At 30.7% G+C, this 21,381-nt stretch overlaps 1 protein-coding gene and 1 pseudogene across 1 annotated transcript; both read left to right on the forward strand.

The window, feature by feature from the left end:
- The first annotated feature begins 9,003 nt into the window (after nt 1-9,003).
- On the forward strand, nt 9,004-10,010 carry LOC105791391 (uncharacterized). The gene is made up of 2 exons (XM_012619457.2): nt 9,004-9,330; nt 9,656-10,010. Exons 1-2 carry the CDS (start codon nt 9,175-9,177, stop codon nt 9,839-9,841), a joined length of 342 nt encoding a protein of 113 aa, XP_012474911.1. The 5' UTR covers nt 9,004-9,174; the 3' UTR covers nt 9,842-10,010.
- A 7,428-nt stretch (nt 10,011-17,438) lies between these two features.
- LOC105761851 (beta-ureidopropionase-like) lies at nt 17,439-19,146 on the forward strand (annotated as a pseudogene).
- The last annotated feature ends 2,235 nt before the right edge of the window (nt 19,147-21,381 follow it).

Here is a 21,381-nt window from a genome sequence, read left to right on the forward strand (position 1 = left end):
AGTACTAGCCTTACTCTTGAGCTCAGAGACACATCGTAGCGCGTTGATGAAGGTGTTAAATCAAACTTATGTCACTAATGATATCTCTGTGAACAAGCTAGATCGTCTGGTTAACAATTTGAGTGCCGACAATTTCATATTTTTCAATAATGATGAAATATCGGCAAGGGGAATGAGATCCAAGAAGGCTCTACACATCACTACACGCTGCAAAGGATATACATTGCTAGGGGTGTTAATCAATAATAGATCTACACTGAACGTCTTGCCTCTATCCACACTAAATAAATTACCAGTGTATAGCTCTCACATGAAGACGTGATAAAATATAGTGAGAGCATTCGGCGGTACGGAAAAGAGGGTAATGGGAAGGATTGAAATACCTCTCTAAATTAACCCAAACACATATAAGGTAAACTTTTTTGTGATGGATATCGAGCCCTCTTATAATTGCTTGTTGGGTAGACCTTGGATTCACTCAGTTGTGGCAGTACCGTCGTCACTACACCAAAAGTTAAAGTTGGTAACGGAAGGTCGACTGGTGACTATAAATGCTGAAGAGAATATTATTACATCCGTAACTAGTGACGCACCATACATAGGAGTGGATGAAGAGGCAATAGAATGTTCCTTTCGATCACTAGAATTTGTTAACGAAACTTTCATTGTCGAAGGAAACAAGATCCTAGTGCCCAAAATATCCAAAACTACGAGGATGGGCCTACAGTTGACGGCTAGGAAATGAGTTATACCTAGAAGGAGACTTAGGAAATACCTTCAAGGAAGAGTGGAGACACCAATGCTGATGGAGAAACGAGATCGCTTTCGCTTAAAATACAAACTGGATACAAGGCAAAGGAAGAATGAGTTAGAAAAGAAGCAAGAAAGAAGAAGAGTGTGACTGAGTGTGTGAGAGGTCAAGTGGGAATCGATGATCTTTCCCCACATATTCAAGACGTTTGTGTCAGGAGAAGTCATTCATCCTGAACGAAAGATGTCAGAAAAAGAAAGCTTGAAGTAACGTTGGAAAATTTGAGCATCAATGCCATATTCGAAGAAGAAATTGGGGAAAACCTGTCAGGCATTCGTCTTTATATCCCCGGAAGTGTTCTGAACAATTGGACTGCAGAAGAGATCCCTATAATTTTTAGAGCTAGTTCAGAGTAATATTCAAAACAGACTTATTGCTCTAAGCCTGGGAGTAATAAGAATCATTTTGTGAAAAAGGCATATGTTCAACATCTTTATTTCAATAAAATGCATCTTTTTGTCTCATTTTGGGCAAATATTCTTTTATTTTTTCAATTTCATTCATACTCATACCACACAGATAATTATTCTTAGATTCATTTGTTCTTTGAGTCTTCCTTCATCCCTATAACAGGTCTCCAGATATGAATTATATGAGTGACGCTGCTACTGATTCAGAATCTCCTTTTGGACGAGATATGTGTCTAAAGGAACCTTAGGACTTTGAAAATAATCCAGATTGTAACTTATCTCCTGATTTGTTAAGGATGGTAGAACAAGATGAGAAACAAATCCTACCTTACAAAGAGTCAGTAGAAGTTGTGAGCTTAGGAGACAAATAAGAAAAGAAAGAGGTGAAGATCGAGGCTTACATCAATGTAGAGAAAAAGTGAGACATCATTAAATTACTCCAAGAATTCAAAGATGTTTCCCATGATCGTATCAAGACATGCGTGGATTGATGATGATGCAAGTAATGATGGAAGCAACCATTAATGTTAATTAAAGAAAGCCAGATGCAGACAAAAAAGTCTTGCAACGTGGAAGCTATCATCAAAACGATGATGATGTAAGCAGTGATGGAAGCAACCATGACACAAGCAGTGATAGATGCGGCCATTAATTCAAGCATGCAATGTGGCAACAACCATGACCATGCAAATAGAGAAACAACAAAACAAATGAGACGTGGAAGCAGCCATATCCATTTGAAGTCGAATCCTTATCAGAAACACTGTTCGGGATTCAAAATACAATTGTATAGAATTTTTAATCTCCTCTATAAATAGAGAAGAAAAATCAAATGTATAGCAGCTGATCTTGTACATTTCTAATCATATTTCTTTTTTAGTTTTCTCTTTTGTAAACTTTTCCTTTTGTAATAAAGAGTCTATAAATCCTTCTGCTTGTAAATCGCACGCTACCCATCCATTGTAAATCATCTTCCCCCCTCCCGCGCTTGATCTGGATATTACATCACTGCTGCTTGCATCATGATGACTTCCACTTTTGCCAAACTTTGTTGTTGGTATGTGGATTTCTTTTCTTTTAGGTCTCCATCTTTTGTTACTTTAACCATAATGATGAACGGTAGATATATCTTAATGACAATTTTCCCATGTACTTCTGATTTGTTCCAGAATATTAGATGGAAAATCTTTAATGTCCATATCTGTGATCTTTTTTAGCAATCGGATACCTTCATCATCTTTTTCTGTAATAAGATAAGAATGGTATGCCAATATCCTTCTTCGATCGGTTCTGAATTGATAATATTTTTGTTGGAGAAGATATTTGGCTTTAGCTATTAAATCAATCCCAGCTTGGATCTGATAATAGTTTGAATTATTCTGACACTTGTCAATTGTTTTTGTCAAGCATTCTTTATCTTCATTTAAGGTAGATAATCGAGGGTTTCCGAGCATCTTTTGTATATCCCATATTTGATATGGCTGAAAAAATCTTTCTTTTTCAGAAATACCAGTAAAAGTACTAATTTGGATATAAAAATAATAGAAAAAATCATCATTGTTTATGATGGTTTGTAATAAAGATTTTACTATTGCTGGAAAATATTTTAAAAGATGAAAAGAGAAATTTTGTACTATAATTTCTCTTACAAATCCCCATTCAATACTTGTTATATCGAACGGTTCGTGATCCAATCTAAATTTTATAGTTGGAATACTATTTCCAATAAAATTAGTAAAACATAAGATTGGAGAAAATATTCGAAAAAATTTGTCTAAATTGATTTTTTGGTTGCGATCATTCCAATAATTTCATTAAATATTTCTATAGGTAAAATCATCTAGATTTATTATATAAACAAATTCTAAATATCTTATTCATATTAGGAATGTTTTTCCTTTCTGAATAAAATATTAAAAATATCAAGAAGATTGTTTATCTCCTTAATATCCATCATAAAGAGTTGGAATTCATCCCAATCTCGTATAAAACTGATTTTAGTAATAAATCTTCACTTCATTTTCTTTAGTTTTTTTCAACTAAAAATAATGAAAAGTGTGTAAGAGCTCTCCTGAAATTAGCTTTTTGATTTGAAATATGAATTTTCCATATCTCGTTTATAAAACTCTAAAATTCTGGTGAAATACCAGGATTATAAAAATCTTTTATTTTTGAAATTTCTTTTTCTTCTTCAATTTGTTGTTTTTTCAACAAATTTTCTGATCCTTTGATCATTTCAGCATAACTGGTTTGTGATGCTAAATATGGATCTTGGGACATTGGTGATTTACACACCATATTTGAAAAACTTTTTCCAACTGGTTGGTTTACCATTGGATATTTTAAAACATTTGTTCCAAGAGGTTGGTTTACCATTGGATAAGACACATAATATCCCTGGTTAGTATAAAATGGTAATTGTGCAGGTACAAATCCTTTTTTGGAGTTTGTTGTTGCATTCCCTTTGTTGGGCTTTTTGTGAACTGTAGTCCATTCACCTGGTTGTAGAGGTTTTTTACCTCTATCCATAAGTAGGCTTGCTCAAATAATCAGCAAGAATATTCTCAGCACTTTTTATATATAAAAATTCAAAATTAAAAGTACATAAATCATTATATCACCTAATTCTTCTTGGTACAGTTTCGAAACTATTGTTAGTAAGGAATTGCTTTACTGTCTGATTATAAGTTTTTATGATAAATTTTTCAGGTGCTAAATATATAAGGAAAGTTTTATTCCTTTTTAATAGCAAGAAGCTCTTTTTCATATATAACATAATTAACCTCATTTGGTTTAAATTTACTGTAATTATAACCACATATTATTTCTTCATTATTAGTGGTTTTAGCTTTTAAAATACATCCCCAATGGTTTTATGATGCATCGGTTTCTAAAATTAATTTATCACCTTGTTTAGGTAAATAAACTTTAGGGTTCGATTTATTTGATTTTAAATTTTTATTATTTCGAGTCTTGTTTAGATCGGTTGAAAGGGATATTCTTTTTAATTTTTCATATAACTCACCTATTTTTTCATATAAGTTATAAAAGAAATTTCTTCCATAATTAACAATTCCCAAAAATTGTTGAAGCTGTTTTTGTCTTCAATTTTTTCAGAAATTCTTTTATTTTTACAATAATGTGATCTTGGAGTTGAAGACCATTTGCAGATAATTTTAATCCTAAAATTATATCTCCATTTTCTCTAACTCTATCTTTTTAGGCCTTAATATAATTCCATGATTTAGAAATTCTTGAGAAATAATACTTAGATGTTTTCTATGATTTTCTAGTGTTTCTAAAAAGACTAAGATATCATCTATATATACCACACAAAATCTTTTATACTTATTAAAAATGAAATCCATCCATCTCTGGAAGATTTGTGGGGCATTACATAATCCAAATGGCATTACCTTCCATTGATAATGACCATTAGAGGCACTAAAAGTCGTTAAAGGTTTTGACTCATCGGTTAGCATGATTTGCCAAAATCCCGATTTACAATCAAATTTACTAAAGTATTTATCTTGTTTAGCCTGATTAATCAAAAATCCCGATTTACAATCAAATAGTATTTTGATTTAATCTTTTGTAATTAATTACTATCCTAGCTTTTCCTCTTTTAATTTCAGCATGGTTTCTTACCATGAAAGCTGAACTAGAATAAGGACTATTAGTTTTTTCTATTAATCCTTTTTCTAATAATTCATTTATTTGAACATCAAACTCATCTATATCTTGTTTAGTATAGATCATAGGTTTAACCCTAATAATTTTATTAGGATTTACCAATTTTATTTCACAAGATCGAGGACTATTTTTCCATAATTTTAATGGTTCTTCACTAAAATTATCTTCAAGGATTTTAAACAACCAATGATTTTTTTCTAGTTGTTTAATTTGTTCTTTTTTTATTGGTGCTGGAGTAACAAATTTCTGGAGAAATAATATCGTAATATTCATTGTAAGTTTTTTGTCTTTGATTTACATTTCTGTTTGTTTCACAGTTATTTGTTTCAAAACTCATATATCTGTTATTCTGTCTTCTTATTGCCGTTGAGTCCAGGGAGGACGTTAGGCGTTGTGTGAAGACGATTAAGATAATAGACAGTCTTAGATACCAGAAACAAATATTATGGAACAAATCGAGTGTCAATTTCAAGATAAAACTTGTAATCATATTACACATATAGACTCTAGAAATGAAAACAACATTTCATCTTTGAGTAAGGGTATAAATAGTCTTGTGGATATAATAAATAGTCTTGTGGATATAACTTCTTTTATTTTGGTAAACTATATAAAAGGTTAGTAATGTAGAAGAAAAAGTAAATATTTTAAGTGAAGTAAAAATTTAGACTTAAACCATGAGTCTAAAGAAATATTAATTAGTGTTAATAATAAATTAGATCAAAGTTATAAATAATAATATAGAGTCGATGTAGATTTAGGTCCTTTATATTATGGTAATGATAATATTTTAGTCTTATCCGAGGAAGAAAACACTTCTTCCGATGAATCGAAATCTATGTTAAGAAATTATAAAATAAAAATAAAAAACGTAAAAAAATGATAAACAACAAATATATGATTTCATCTTATAAAAACCTTATAGAACATTTGGAAAAAATTTTACTACTACTAAAGATCAACTAGAAAGAGTTGAATATTTAAAATCAATAGAAGAACTTTATGAACAATATAAAGATCTATTTTCTATGTTTAATTATCATTATATGTTAAAATATGATGATACTGACATAAAGAGTAATGCGAGTAATTCTGAAAACAAAGAATTATTCAAAAATCAAACTGATGAAGAAAAAACTTCAGCAGATCAGGATATAAAAATTAGTAATCAATCTGATGAAGAAAAAACTTCAACAGATCAGGATGAAGACATAAAAGTCTCTACCTATAATTCTGATGAAGAAAACACTTCATCTGAAGAAGAAAATATAGAAATACCAGAACCCATGGATACTGAACCAATAGATCCGTATGGAAAAAGAAAAATAGAGTCAGATAATCAAACAGATGATTATCTTAGGTCTTTAAATAAAGATTTTGAAATTGATAAAAACACAGTTAGGATTTTTGATAACAAAACCGAAAATATAGCTACAAATGATGTTAAACCTGAATATCCAGGAGAAACATCTAGTCAACCTATTCAACCAAGAATGGATGACTTAAATAAAAGAAATGTAGCCCAGGGAGGAATATATTTAGATTTAACAAATACTCCTATTTCAGACTATGAAAAACTATAGATGATAGGGCACAATCAATGACTACTGTTGTAAACAACACATGGTCAAAAGAAAAGTTTTTAAATTATTTTGTTGGAACATTTCAAGGAGATGTTCTACAATTTCTCAGACGATGGGACTAAGAAGGGTAAAGAACAAAATAGGCAATTAATCAATCAGATAGGAACCCCTAAAGATCTTCTAAAAGGATTAACCTTAATTCTAAAAACAGAATTTTGTTGATATTTTGATAAAAAAAGATCAAGATAGTACATCCAGTTATATCCTTTCAAAATTTAAATTATGTGATATTAGATATTTAGAAGAATTTTCTAAAAAATTCTTCATGAATATCAAAATTAAATAATGAAAATATAGAATTTTGAAAAAACCAATATTTTCATAAATTACCCCCAACTTGGGATGAGATATGTATAAACAAATATATATCTTATTTAGAGAAGTACAGTAAAACATCTGGTATTCCAATAGAAAATTTAGATTCTATAGGAAATAGGATAAACTTTGCAAGAGAAAGAATAACCTTATATTGTTTGCAAAGTAAAGCTGCTAAACATGTTAAGCATTGTTGACACCATTTTTCGATTGAAAACGGGGTCGACTTTGATTTTGAAAAAAGAACGAAAACGGGAATCGCCACCAATCCTTTTTTTGATGAGGTGTGATCGGGTCACCTCGAAAAGTGGTTATTTTTAATAAACGGTTTAATTTTTATTAAAACAACGATTTTAGTCTGCAAAATTCAGAAAAATAGGTTCGGGAGTCGATTACGCACGAGGAAGGGTTAGCACCCTCGATACGCCCAAAATTGGTACCTAGTCAATTACTTAATGTCTTGGTGTCGAAAATTAAAAACTCGAAAAGAATTTAAAAATACGATCCCTCTTTATATTGTGTTATTTTAAATTTTCTTGAATAAATCGAAATGAAAAATGCCTCATTATCTCGAATTAACAAGATGCCACATCCAGTAAGTTAGGACATGACACCTCGTATTTTGAGAGTAAGCTTGCCTTTATTTTTTGTTTAAACCTCATTTATTTCAAAAAGGATATTCGATTATTTAGGTTTAACGCGAGAAAAATCGAAACCCAGTAAGTTAGGGCACAACTTCTCGAATTTCCAAATACAGAATATTGCCTTTATTATTTTGAAAGTTTAAAAGGATATTTGGCCATTTGGTCGAACGAGAAATCGAAACCCAGCACGTTAGGGCACGTTTTCTCGATTTTTCAAATGCAAAATATTGCCTTATTTAGAAAAATTTTCCTTTTGAATGATGATGAATAAGATATTTGAAGTAAGCATTTATCTTATTTAAAAAAAACATAAAGCAACCTAAGTTGGATAACTACGTTGGGGCTTAATTTACAATACAATGACATGAAATAACAACATAATAATAAACATGGAATAATGATACGTGGATAAAATTATACAAATATATGACAATAATATGAAAATACGAGTAAACTAATTATGGTACACACAATGAAAATAACCACTCGACATACATTATTTAAAAATCAGTATTAATAAACAAAGACAAATAAATTAAATAACATACGTAATAACTTCAAATGAGTAGTATAAAATAAATTAGAACAAATAAATGTAGGATAATTTTGAAGGGATAATAAATGAATTTTGAACAAATAAAATAAAAAGTTTATACAAAACGATTTTAAAATACTATGTATAAAAATTTTAAAAGTAATATGTATGTACATATAGAAATGTAAGATAGGAAAAATTTTAAAATGGATAATAAATAAACATAAGACGTATATCATAGCTGAAAAGGTACCAAATGATTTTAAAATAATTAGTATATATAATGCGTTCCAATGTAAGATAAATAATGTATAAAATACTCAATGTATAGAAACTCTAAACAAAAATAAAACAGTTTTGATATAAATAATATAAAGAATTTCAAAATAAATAGTATAGGAAACAATCTAAATTACATGGTACATATAAATTCAAAATAGATAATGCAAACACATGTATTTAAGATAAATAACATATAAAAAGCTTGAGATAAATACTAGTTAATTTAAAACAGTCTAAAATAAAATAACATATAAAAGAAAATCTTAAATAATAAAAGAAACAGTTTAAAAATGTACAAAAAATGGGGTTAAAAGGTAATGGGCATGATTGAAACCAGAAATAAAATAAAGGGGATAATTAAAAAATTAAAAGATGGAACGAGGGACTGATTTGCAACGTGCTAAAAATATCAAGGAGCGAAGGAAGAAATATGCCAAGCCCCTTGTACACAGCGTTTCAATGCAAAGGGGCACACATGGTCAAAGGACCCGATTGAAGTAGACAAGGAATTCGCAGCTCAAATTAAAAAATAAATAAATAGAAGGTTAAAGTGCACTTCAGCGCAAGGTGAAAGGACTAAAGGCATAAATTACCCATTAAGGGCAAGAATGCGTTGATTTCCCCCCTCAAACGGCACTGTTTTGCAATCCATAAAAGCAAACAAGTGCTTTCTTTTTCTGTCATTTATTTTTAGCAAAGAAACCCCAAAAAAAAGTTTAACATTATTTTTTAAAAAAACACAGAGAGTCCCCATGGCCTCTCTCTCGCGCAGTCCCCTCTTCCGACTTAGGGCTCCTCCGGCGTTCAACTACGCCGTCGTCGACTTACGACCGGCGACACGATGGGATGGGCTTTGCAGCCCCGTTTAACGGCGTCCTTGAGAGCCAAGACTCTCTCCACCCATGGGAGTCGAAAACAAGGGAGGTTCTCGGCCTCTTGGACCCGATTTGGACGACGGAGGAGAGACCCTCCGACGACGGAACCAAGGCCACTTCCGGTGAGTTCCCTCTCCCTTTATTTTGATTTCGATTTTTATTAGTTATTTAGAAGAGATTTGCAAGGAAAAAATAATAATAATAAGATGAAACAAATGAACAAAATCACAAAAAGAAAGAAAAAAGAAAAAAAACGAAGAGAACGGTTCAAAATCAACCTTTTTTTATTTTTTATTTCAATATCTGTGTATTCGTAAAAAAAGGAGAGAGAAAACTACAGAGATAGAATTCGGCTTTTTGTAGCCGATTTGAAAAAAACTCCTCATCTTCATATTTTTGTCGTTTTGCGTTTATTTCTTCTGTTGGTTTCTGTCTCGTTTCTTGCAGGTGACTGATGCACGTGGAGGACCAGCGATTGGCGAGCAGCAACGGTGGCAGTGGCGTGCGAGGAGGCTACAGCAGCAAGGCGTGCGACTAGGGTTCCGAGGCTTCTTTTTTCTGCTAAAATTGTTAATGCTGTTAGGGCTAGGTTTTGGGTTTGGGCTCAATTGGGCTTGCTGGGTTAATTTTTAGGTAGTGGGTCAAGAATTGGGTTGGTCAGATTTGGGCTACTGTTGTTTTATTTATTTTGTTTTATTTTGGCACTGGGCCCGGGCAAGAATTGGGCTCTACAAGCATAAATTAAGTAATAAGTATTGTACAAAAATACTAGAAAATGAGTGGGAATTTGGATGTAAACAAATATATTCTAATACTTACAAAAAGCGTAAAAAATATAAATTAAGAAAATGGAAACCAGGTAATAAAAAATTTTCTGGTAAAAGTCAAAAGGTTGTTAGGAGAAAAACTTCTAAACCAAAGAAACAAATTTGTAAATGTTTCATAAGTGATGAAGAAGGTCACATAGCTAGTAATTGTCCTAACAAAGGAAAAATGCTAGGAAAATGATAAAAGTCTTGAAGAACAAGATTTAGAAATATGCTTTCAACAAGAAATAAATTCGAAGAAATATTATATGAGTTAATATCGAAGCAGATTCGATAACAACGAAGAATATATATTTATGTTTAATATAAGAAATCGTTCTAATAATCAATTAGAAGAAATTCCTAATTCGAAAAACATGATATTAAATTAGGTAGTTTAATCGGAGAAGAAAAGGCTTTTCGATGAAATGATAGAAAAGATTAATAAAAATCATATTTCTAAAGAAGAAATATATAAGATCTCTAAGTTCAAAATATAGACACGAGACATATAGAAAAATTAGCGGTAACACGATAAGCTAAGGATACTAGAGGAGGATTAATGAAATCCTCTATTTACTAAAGAAAAATTAAGAGAATTAAAAGAAATATCCTCGGGTTAGATATTACATGTAGGAATAATTATGATTACTATTAGAGCCTTATTTAGGAGAGGTCATGATATTTCATGATATTCCTATAATAGCAGTTCTTTTAGATAAAAGATTTGAAAATCCAATAAAAGCACTTATTGGAGGTATTCAGTCTAATTTACATACAGGCGTAATAGGATTTAAAGTTAAACCAAATTAATTTATTTCCATTACAAACCCTCTAATAAAAGAGTGTCTTTGCCTAAGGATTCAGAAAAAAAATTCTGAAATTAATGACTTAGCAGAAGATCTGGCAATCAGTTGGACTTCTATTAATGAATATACAAATACGGCAGAAGTAGAAATAAAAGAGATTAATAATAAAATTATTGAACTCTTTGAACCAAATAGGTTTACTACAGAAATACAGCTGAAATTATTAGATTTAAGAGATCTGTCAATTCCAAGAGATTGGATGATAGAAAAAATTAATAATACTAGTACTTCTAAACCAGTAAGTACTATAGAGTATATGTAAATGCAGTAGCAATTGTATTTTAAAAATAATTTTATAACCAATACAAATGAAAATTTAGTTTTACCCTCTAGTTCTCAACCAAAAGAAGAAGAGGATAATAATAGTACAAACAATACACCGATAGGAATTAAAACCGTTCAAATTCCTATATTTCCTACTGAACCCAGTAGTAATTTTAGAAAAACTAGAATGGAAGAAATTCAAACTTCAACAATTGATAAAAAATCAAAAGTTGGAATAAATATTAAAGTTACATTCCAGTTTAGAAAATATAAAAAATATTCTCTAAATGCTTTGAGAGACACTAGAGCTACAATCAGTAGTTGCAGAAAGAATGCAATTCCTGTAGAAAAATAGGAATTAATGAAAAAACCCATAAAAATAATGGGAATAGATGGTAATAAAACTATTATAAAACATAAAGTTAAAAATATACCAATCTACATAAACAATGTTAGATTTATAATTCCTAAACCGATATGTTTTCCTAAAATGCAGGTGATATATTATTAGGAAATAATTTTATATGTAGGTATTTACTTTTTACTATTGATAGACATTCTATTTGGTTATCGTGAGAAAAGATTTTTAGAAATACCACTTGAAAATGATAATAAGATTGTGTGTAATAAAAAATTTACACCAGTTAAATTGATAGATAATAAATCATTATTACTAATAATTATTGATTATCTTAGCAGATCTTATGGATAGAGGTAAAAACCATATACAAGAAATAGTTGGTGAATGGACTACCATTCACAAAAAGTCCAACAAAGGGAATGCAGCAACAAACTCCAAAAAAGGATTTGGGCTATTTGGGCTTGTAATTAATGGACTTTTATTATTCATTTATTTATTTATTTGATTGTTGTTTGGTTTATTTGGTTTGGGTTTGGGCCGAACAAAATTGGCTTGTTACAGCTGCCTCTCTTTGCTCATTGTCGTGTAACGAGAAGGGAGCAAAGACTTTAAAGGAGGACCAATTTTTTCGGTCCCACTGAATCTCAATTTCTTTGGTGCTTCTCTTCTTCAAGTAGCCTCATTCTAACCCACTGTAACTTCAAAGGTATAAGAACTTTAGTTTCAATATACTCCGCTTCAACTTCAGGAAGATAAGATTTGTAGCTTCAATCTGCTCCACTGCAACTTCAAAGAGATAAGATTCACTATCTTCAATTTGTTCCACTGCAACTTCAGAGAGATAAGATTTTGTAATTTGTAGTTTTAATATGTTCCACTGCAACTTCAGGGAAATAAAATTTATAGTTTTAATCTGCTCCACTGCAACTTCAGGGAGATAAGATTTGCTATCTTCAATCTGCCCCATTGCAACTTCGGGGAAATAAGATTAATGGCTTGTAGCTTTAATCTGTTCCACTATAACTTTAGGGAAATAAGATTTGCTATCTTCAATCTGCTACACTGCAACTTTAGGGAGATAAGTTTTGTGGCTTCAATCTGCTCCACCGTAACTTCAGGGAGGTAAGATTTATTGTTTCACTAATCTGTTACACTGTTCTCTAAGGAATATGACCTGTAGAATTCATTTCATAGGCCTATATTTAAGCCAAGCGATTAGGATGTTATGATTAGAATGAATCAAATGCTCCTAACTAGATGTATCTGAATGATATTTGAATGAATGCAGAATGTCATTTTTCGAGAGTGATCCATTTTTTAATGCTTAGGTTGACATTGCTTGTTGTCCGTCATGGTTCCATCACTGATGTGTTACCATGACTTCTTGTTTGGATCTGGTATCTTTGACAAAAAAACCCGAAGAAATAATCATAACTTAGACTATTCGCACTCAGATATATCCAAACCTAAAATTTGGTTAGTTCTAACTAGTGGTCTTGTTTCAGGTCCTTGTACTATTTAGAAGTCTTTCAGAGAAATATGCAAAAATCCTTTTACTTGAATATTATTGGTCCATTAATCGTTATTTCAATGAAAAATGCTTGAAAAAAATCGTAACAATGGACAAGATTGAAATTTATTGAGAGCAAAGCTTGAAATGAATAGATTAATCAAAATAGCAAACGTTGCTAAAATACAAAATGAGTAAGATAAAAATAGGTGCCCCAGATATCGTAGCATGAGTTTCTCTGCACAAACTTCTCGAAGACCATTTTGAGCTTACTATCAGCAAACGTTGCTAAAATTTTATGAGCTTACTATCAGTAAACCCTAAACCCTAAACCCTAAACCCACTAAAATCCCAAAAAATTAAAAATATCAATAACCCTAGCCTCCCTAAGTCTTCAGCCGTCGTATCTACCGTATCAGCAAACGCGCTGCCCAAGGTCTGCCCTCTTTCACAGAAATGGCAAAAAATGTGACTCCCCACCATGGTTGACCGAATAGCTCCTAGCCATCATCATACAAAGCCACCTACAAGACAACAGTAAAGAACAGAAGTCGAAACAGAGAAAAGACAAAACGAAATAATAATATAATGTATTTTATTTCTTCTATAAAGACTGAAAATGATTTGTAGCAAAGGAAGAGAAAAATCGAAAATATAAAAAAAGAAAAAAAATTAAAAAGAAAATACGAAGGTAGTCTTTTTTTTTTCTTTTTTTTTTTTCAAAAAATACAAGAAAAATAAAACAAAAGGTTTAAACTTTTTTTAACCTGTTCATTTTCCACTACCGTCGATGGCTTCATTAGAGAAGAAGAGTCGAAAGGTTTTTTTGATTTCCAATCAAGTTTTGACTTGATTTTAGAGGCTCTAACTCTAGATCCATAATCTACTCAAAAAAGAGGATAAAAATTACCTTTTTTCGGGAACTCTAGCCACCGGAGGCGACGGTCTCTGTCGTCGGTGACCTGTGGCCACGGCGAAAATTCACCGGCATATGGGCTGAATGGAAAGGGAGTGTTAAGAGAAAAAAAAAAGAAGTTTTTTTTAACTGATGCAAAAAATGATTTTTTTAACATTTTTTTAAACTTATATAGCCCTTTCAAAACGACGTTGTTTTGGGCTTGGCTTCAGACGCCCAAAACGGCGTCGTTTCAAAGCCGACCCTTATAATCCGACCCGACCCCTTAGGATCCGCATGTTTTCGCTTGGAGGGAGAAATTTCCATTTTGGTCCTTCCGCTTTTTTTGCTCCATTTTATTTTCGGCCTATTCCTTTTTATTTTATTTTTTTAAAATTTTACCCCATAATTTTAATTTCCTTGCAAATCGGTCATTTGACCCACTGTTAAACTAAAGAAATGACATAGGGTTGGGATAATTTCCTTTTGGGTTCCTAAACTTTTCTATTCCATTTTAATTTAATACTTTTTGTTCTATTTTCTCATAATTTAGACGTTAAATTTTGTTATATTTTCAATTTAGTCCTTTATTTCCCTTCTCTTATTTATTTTGCAATTTATGCTTTAATTTTCATTTAAGTTTCAATTTAATCCCTCATTTATTTAATTCGCCTCTCTATTTACTATTTTTATTATTTTATCCCTAAAATTTTATTATGGTTTCGATTTAATCTTTTTTCATTTAACCTTGCCTTTTTATTATTTACTTTTCAGCATTTTTAATTCTCTATTTATAGTTTACCCTTTAATTTACATAACTTGCATTTTTATCTTTAAGTTTCTTAATCATCTCATTTTAGTTCTTTTTATTTTTATTTTTTATGTATATTTTTAATGTTGATATTTTTGTTAAATGATTATTAATTCTAGTTAATATCTTATTTTATTTTATTATTATTAATATCATACTTTTATTATTTTTACTATTTTTGTCATTGCTAATGTTCCACTTATTATTTTACTAATTATTGTTATTATTAAATAGTATTATTAATCGGCTAAAAAATTATTTCAACTATTACTTTTATTATCTTATTATCATTTTTTACCCGTAAACTATTTTATCCTGTTTTTGCCACTACCATATTATGTAACTCGTTTAAATATTCGTTCATTTTTGTACCACCACTCAAATAAATTAATTGCATATTGCTTTAAATGTTATGTTCATTTTTATATGATGTATATTTAGTAACTTGAATCAAGGCAATGTTCTTTATTTTGAGGATTTGAGAAATTGTTCCCTAACTTACGGAGTACAATTCTCTCATTGAACCGAAATAATTGGATATCCTCCCCCCTTCCTTTTTAAAAAAAAAATTAAAATATATAAGATTTAGACATAATTAAATGGCGAGCGTTCTTGTTTTCGAGAATTCGAGATTTTGTGCCCCAACTTACGGGACATTTTTTGTCTCGATCGATTCAAAATGACAAAACCTCCTCATTAAAAATTCGATTTAGATAGGGATGTTTTCAATACCATCAAACAACATTGCTCAAAAGGGATCGTATTTTAATTTTTTTTTGAATTTTCAATTTTTGACATCAAAACATCAAGTAATCAACTAGGTACCAATTTTGAGCGTTATGAGGGGGCTAATCCTTCCTTATACGTAACCGACTCCCGAACCTATTTCCTAGATTTTGTAGATCGAAGATTACCGTTTTAGTAAATCTAATGTTTTATTAAAATGAACGAGTTTTGAGGTGATCCAATCACACCTAAATAAAAAAATTTGGTAGCAACTCAATTTTCATTTTAAAATAAAAGGTCGATTTTAAAAAAGGTTTCGATACACTTACTGCTAAGGAAAGGAAATAGGCTCCTCCGTTGTCGATGAAATTCTATTGGGATGCGCCAGGGAGAGGATAAGCAAAGCTAAACTTTGATGGCTTAACTTTGGAAAATCTTAGGAAGGCGGGTGGTAGGGCCCTTATCTGAGATGAGAATAACAGATGGCTTATAGTATCCTATCGCCACACCGCTTATGCTAAGTAACTTAGAGGCAAAAATATGGGGCCTTAGAGATGGTCTTGAGTTAGCCTAGAGGACTAACCTAAGAAACCTTGATGCTGAAATTGATGCAACCATTGTTATAAGTGTGATCCATATATAACTATTCAGATCATAACATATTATCAACTCTTTGGAAGGAAAGATACTTAAGCATATCTTCTGCGAGAAGAATAGATGCTCTTACCCGTCCAGGAAGTAGTTTTCAAAGCTTTATATTGGACATAAATTCCCAACATGATCTTTTGTTTGTTTGTAACATGCCCCCACTTGACCTTTCCCTTATTTTGATGGCTGATGTTTGAGTGGGGATCTTTTGTACCGAAATGTCGGTTTGTTTTTGCTCAGTGGAGTAAAAAAATGAAATGATAAAATTTAAAGGAGTAGAAAAATAGAGAGATTGATTTGTTTTTTATTTCTTTCAATATGTTTAGCTGTGTAAAATTGGATGTCGATAATGACAATGAATCACAAAAAAAGAGAGAAAAATAAAACACACAGAATTTTACGTAAAAATTCTTTCGAGAAAAATTTATGGGTGGAGAAAAAGAAAATTCACTATGTCGAATTTGAGTAATATAAGAGGAACATCAAATAGATTTCACTTAAGCAACCACTTGTATTTTATTTTAACAAGAATATGGGTCACACAACTTGTAAAAACTGGAAATATAAAAACATTGACAAAAAATTAATTTTCTTTTCCTCCGTTACTTTGTGAAGTTAAAAATAAAGGAAAAACAAATGAAAAGTTTGAAATATACATAGGGTCCGTTTGATTGTAGTAAAACATTTTTCGAAAAATGTTTTCAGCCTTTTTTAGTGTTTGTTTGGCTGAAAATATTTTCTTCACGTAAAATCAATTACAAACACGGGAAAAAGAAGCCTTAATTTTGGAAAATGTCTCACCGTTTCCAATTCAGTAAGACATTTTCAGGAAAATTAGACACCGATCTTCCCTTCCCTTTCCCTTCCCCTTCCCCTTCCCCTATCCTTGACACCTGATCTTCTACTTGCCATCAGCCAACACTGATTATCAACACCAGACACCGGCGTTCGTAAACCTTTTTTCTATGTTTTGATTTCGGAGCAATAATTGAGGGAATCAGAAAATAGAGAAAACTGATGGAATTGGGAAAGAAAATGGAAGCACATAAGAAAAGCAAAGTTTCAAAGATGGATCAATTTGTGGGTATAATTCGCTTCACCACCTATTGAGCGCAAATCTCAAGCCTCAACTCTACCAGGACTTTTCTTTTTCTTTTTCCCCACTTTCGGGGTTGTAGTTTATATGTCTTTACTTTGTTGATTTGGGTATTTTTGTTTTTCTTAATCTGACCATGCACTGGGCAAAAAATTCCAATCTTTCTTGTTATTTTTCTTGCTTATATATATTGTAAAAGCAAATTTGATCATGAAAAAGGAAACCCCATTTCAAATTGTCTATTATGAATCGATTGGTTATTGTCATTTTGGTAAGTTTTTGCCACTGAAATGATCATTGCAGTCGGTCCTAGAATTTATAAACAATTTATCTCATTAACAAGTAACATGTTTTGCCTATTAAAAGTCAAAATCTACTGATCTTATTGCTGGTGAAAGTAACAATCTTTTGGAATTTTGTTATGGTTTATTAACAGAAGTCGGTAGGTTGCTACGAAATTTGAATTGCGGAACAACACTTGAAACTATTGTTCCACCTGAATCAGCTAAAGCCCTCTCTTCAAAACATGAGTTTAATCTTCAGGTGCCTATTTATTTCTCCAACATTACTGCATTATAACGATTCGTTGATATAGAGATCCATCATCTTAGCTCATCAATATTGGAAAACAATAACCACAAGGTTGGCCTGGCTGAAATCGTAGTACTCTTATAAAACAATTAAAGTGAAGGAACAATATATGTTTTGGACACTTTAGATATACAAGGCACTACCATGCATTTTGGCTGCAACTAAAGATTATGTTAATCTTTAGGCAGGGTTAGTTAATCTATGTCATATGTTCTGATATTTGTATGGAATATTTTTCTTCCTCCATTTTCCCCCTTTTCCAGTTTCTAGTTCATACATTTGAACATTTGGTTATAATAGTTCTAATGTATAATTTTAGTACTACCAGGATCTCCTTGAAATATGTTAATTTTCATTCAATCCACTCTTATCTAAGTGGTTGAAAAACATCCATTTTCTCATTACAAAATTATTCTCTCACCGACCTGACCTGAGCATACTTGTAGCTATTATCTCCATAGATTTTTGTCATTTCAATACAAGTATATTGTAGAAGGCAGTTATATGTGCTTTTCCATTTCAAATCATTCCAGGCTTTCAAATTTTCTGCTGACAAAGAGTTGTTAAGAGAACCCCGGGTAAGGGTCGGTTTTATTCAAAACTCCATTGCTCTCCCAACCACTGCTCCCTTTTCAGACCAGAAAAAAGCTATATTTGAGAAATTGGGACCAATAATTAATGTTGCTGGTGCTTTAGGAGTCAACATATTATGCTTGCAGGTATGGTCAATTTTATTGATCGATGCATAATATTCTGAAAATGCAAATTAATGAGTCTATGATGCAAGTTCAGGAAGCATGGATGATGCCATTTGCCTTTTGTACACGTGAAAAGAGGTGGTGTGAATTTGCGAACACGTTAACGGGAATCTACACAATTTCTTCAGAATTTGCATTCAAGTATAACATGGTCATTATAAGCTCAATTCTTGAGAGGATATAAATCATGGAGAGACTCTCGGAATACTCTGTTATAATTGGAAATCATGGCAACATAATAGGCAAGCACCGTATGGTAAATGCAGTAGTTTTTCTGGGTTTGGGTTTATGTTTCTTGAATTTTTATTGATTGTGCTTAATTGACTGGCTTCTGGTAAAACCATATTCCTAGAGTTGGGGACTTCAATGAGAGCACGTATTAAATCAATGGATTTAAATTGGGGACTTCAATGGAGCCTGTTGCCTTTGTTGATTGCAATTGCTGATATTTCTAGTATATTGCTAGTTCATTTGCTTCATAGATATCAGATGGTTGTCTACCTCTTTACCTGGTTGTATTAAATCAATAGATGTTAGTTGAAAATTTTGATTATATGTATCATTCATTTTGATTTTACTATCAGTTCTATGAAATTCTTTTTTGGGCCATGAGTGATTTTTTCTTACCTGTTGCGTGAGCACGTTTCGCCATATGTCTAAGTAAAAAGTTGGGTTCTTCACTTGTATTTTTTCCTCTTTATTGGATGGCAGCCTATAGTATTGGGGCAATGCTTGATCTAGTAGTAGCTTTCAAATAACATAGTTGATTGCATGCATATGGTTATGTATTTGTTGAATGCATACATATATACATATTTATGTCTGTAAATGTGTGCATTGGGATAAATTTTATAGGAGTTAGCTTTGTGTTACAATGTAGATTGGTTGGCTAAGGAATTGGTTATACTTGAGAGTGGCCGAAATTTGATAATGATGCTATCTGTGTTGTTTGTAAGACAACAAAAAAATTGCTTTTATGCTGAGTGTAATTTCATCAGGAGATCACTACAATTAGATTCACTACTAATTAGTAAATTTCGGAAGTAGTTTGCAATGCTTTTATATTTTAATAATTGAGTATTATTATATATTTAATTTAATTTATTTATTTATTTATAAATAAATCATTTTAATATATGTAAAAATAATTTAAAATATAAAAATTTATTAATATGTATATAAATTTATTAATATATGTAAAAATAACTTTTCCGGAAAATATTTTCAAGAAATCTGCCAAACAACAGAAAATATTTTACACAGATTCATCCAAACACCAGAAAATATTTTCAGTAAATCATTTTCCAAAAAAGTAAATTATTTTCCAGAAATCATTTTCCGGAAAACATTTTACTGGCAAACAAACAGACTCATAGTTTCAAAGTAACTTATAACTCTTGCTTATTTGGATAGAAAATTGTAACGACCCAAAATCCGTGGGCACCGGAAAAGTATATTATCGGGCTTCCGTCTTAGTAAACTGAGTCATAAATAATTATTAGAAGTAATTATGAGTTTAGTTGAGTGCTTAATTAGGTGAATTTAGTCTAATTAAGAATAATTAGGAGAAAAGGATCAAATCGAATAAAGAGTGAAAGTCTAATTATAAATTAAAAGAAAGTAAAAAGGGCTAAAGTGGCAATTAAGCCACTTACATGGAAAGAGGCGGCATATATGCGTTAAATTCAAGACTTATTTAAGTTATATATAAATATTATATGTATATAATAATAATAATAATTATTATTTATTTAAATTGCAATTTATATTAATTGTATTATTTTATTATGGAATAAATTAAAATTAAGACAAATGTGTGGTGATAAGATGGTACAAGTGTAATAATGTATAAATATACACTTGTATTATAATTATTAATTACTTAAAATTTAAGTAAAAGATATTAATTAATTAATTAATTATATTATGAGATTTTATTTGGTAAACAAATTAAATAGTGACAATTGTATGGTGTTGATGGTGTACAAATGTGCATATATGATTGAATATTTAATAGATATTTAGAATAAATATATTATTATAGTATAAAGTAAATAAAATAAAAGGAAATAAAACAAAGCAAAAGAAAAGAAACAGAATAGAAAGAACAAAGAAACAGAGAAAGAGACGAAACAGAGGAGAAACAGGGGAGAAAGAAGAAAAAGAAAGAAAAAGGGAAAATAGGGTTTTTAAAGCTTGGAATTTAACTTGGTAAGTCAATCAAGTCCTTTTCTTTTAATTTAGATGTTTTAGAAGTTAGTTTTGTTGAAAATAAGTTGAGGTTTTGGAAGTTAATAGATTTTTTTTAGTAGGGTTTATGTTGAATAATGATGGAATTGAGGGTTTATTTGATAAAAATTTTGATTGGAATTGAATAAAGGATTGAATTGTAAACTAAACTATAAGTTTTAAATTTTAGGGATTAAATTGAAATAAATTCGAAATTATGAAAATATGATAAAAATTAGATAGTTACATATAAGTTTGGCAAGAAATTGAGTAGCAAGAAGGTATGAATTGAGAAAGAAAAATATATAGATTTAGTTAGGATTAAATTGAAATTAAAGTAAAAGTTAGATAAAAATTTCAGCAAGTAAATTGTATTGTGCTAATGATTATGAAAATTATCTTAATTTCTTTTCGGTAGCTAATATCGCACCCGAGGCATCCACGAGGAAAGGAAAAGAAAAAGTGGACGAGGAATAGACACGGGAATTACGGTTTGTATCATTATAATTCAAATTTTATTATTATTAAGTGTTTAATTTGCTAATGATGTGTGGTAAGTATTTTAAGGTAAGTGTTTAATAAATCATAATTTATAATGTGGTATTGAAA

The sequence above is a fragment of the Gossypium raimondii genome, chromosome 7, assembly GCF_025698545.1.
Source record: "Gossypium raimondii isolate GPD5lz chromosome 7, ASM2569854v1, whole genome shotgun sequence".
Classification (NCBI taxonomy): Eukaryota; Viridiplantae; Streptophyta; class Magnoliopsida; order Malvales; family Malvaceae; genus Gossypium; species Gossypium raimondii.

Excerpts from the sequence above, each read along its gene's own strand:
- LOC105791391 (XM_012619457.2), top strand. The coding sequence starts at position 9,175 with ATGGGATGGGCTTTGCAGCCCCGTTTAACGGCGTCCTTGAGAGCCAAG. Across the intron at positions 9,331-9,655 it reads CGGAACCAAGGCCACTTCCG|GTGACTGATGCACGTGGAGG; the intron begins GTGAGTTCCCTC and ends CGTTTCTTGCAG.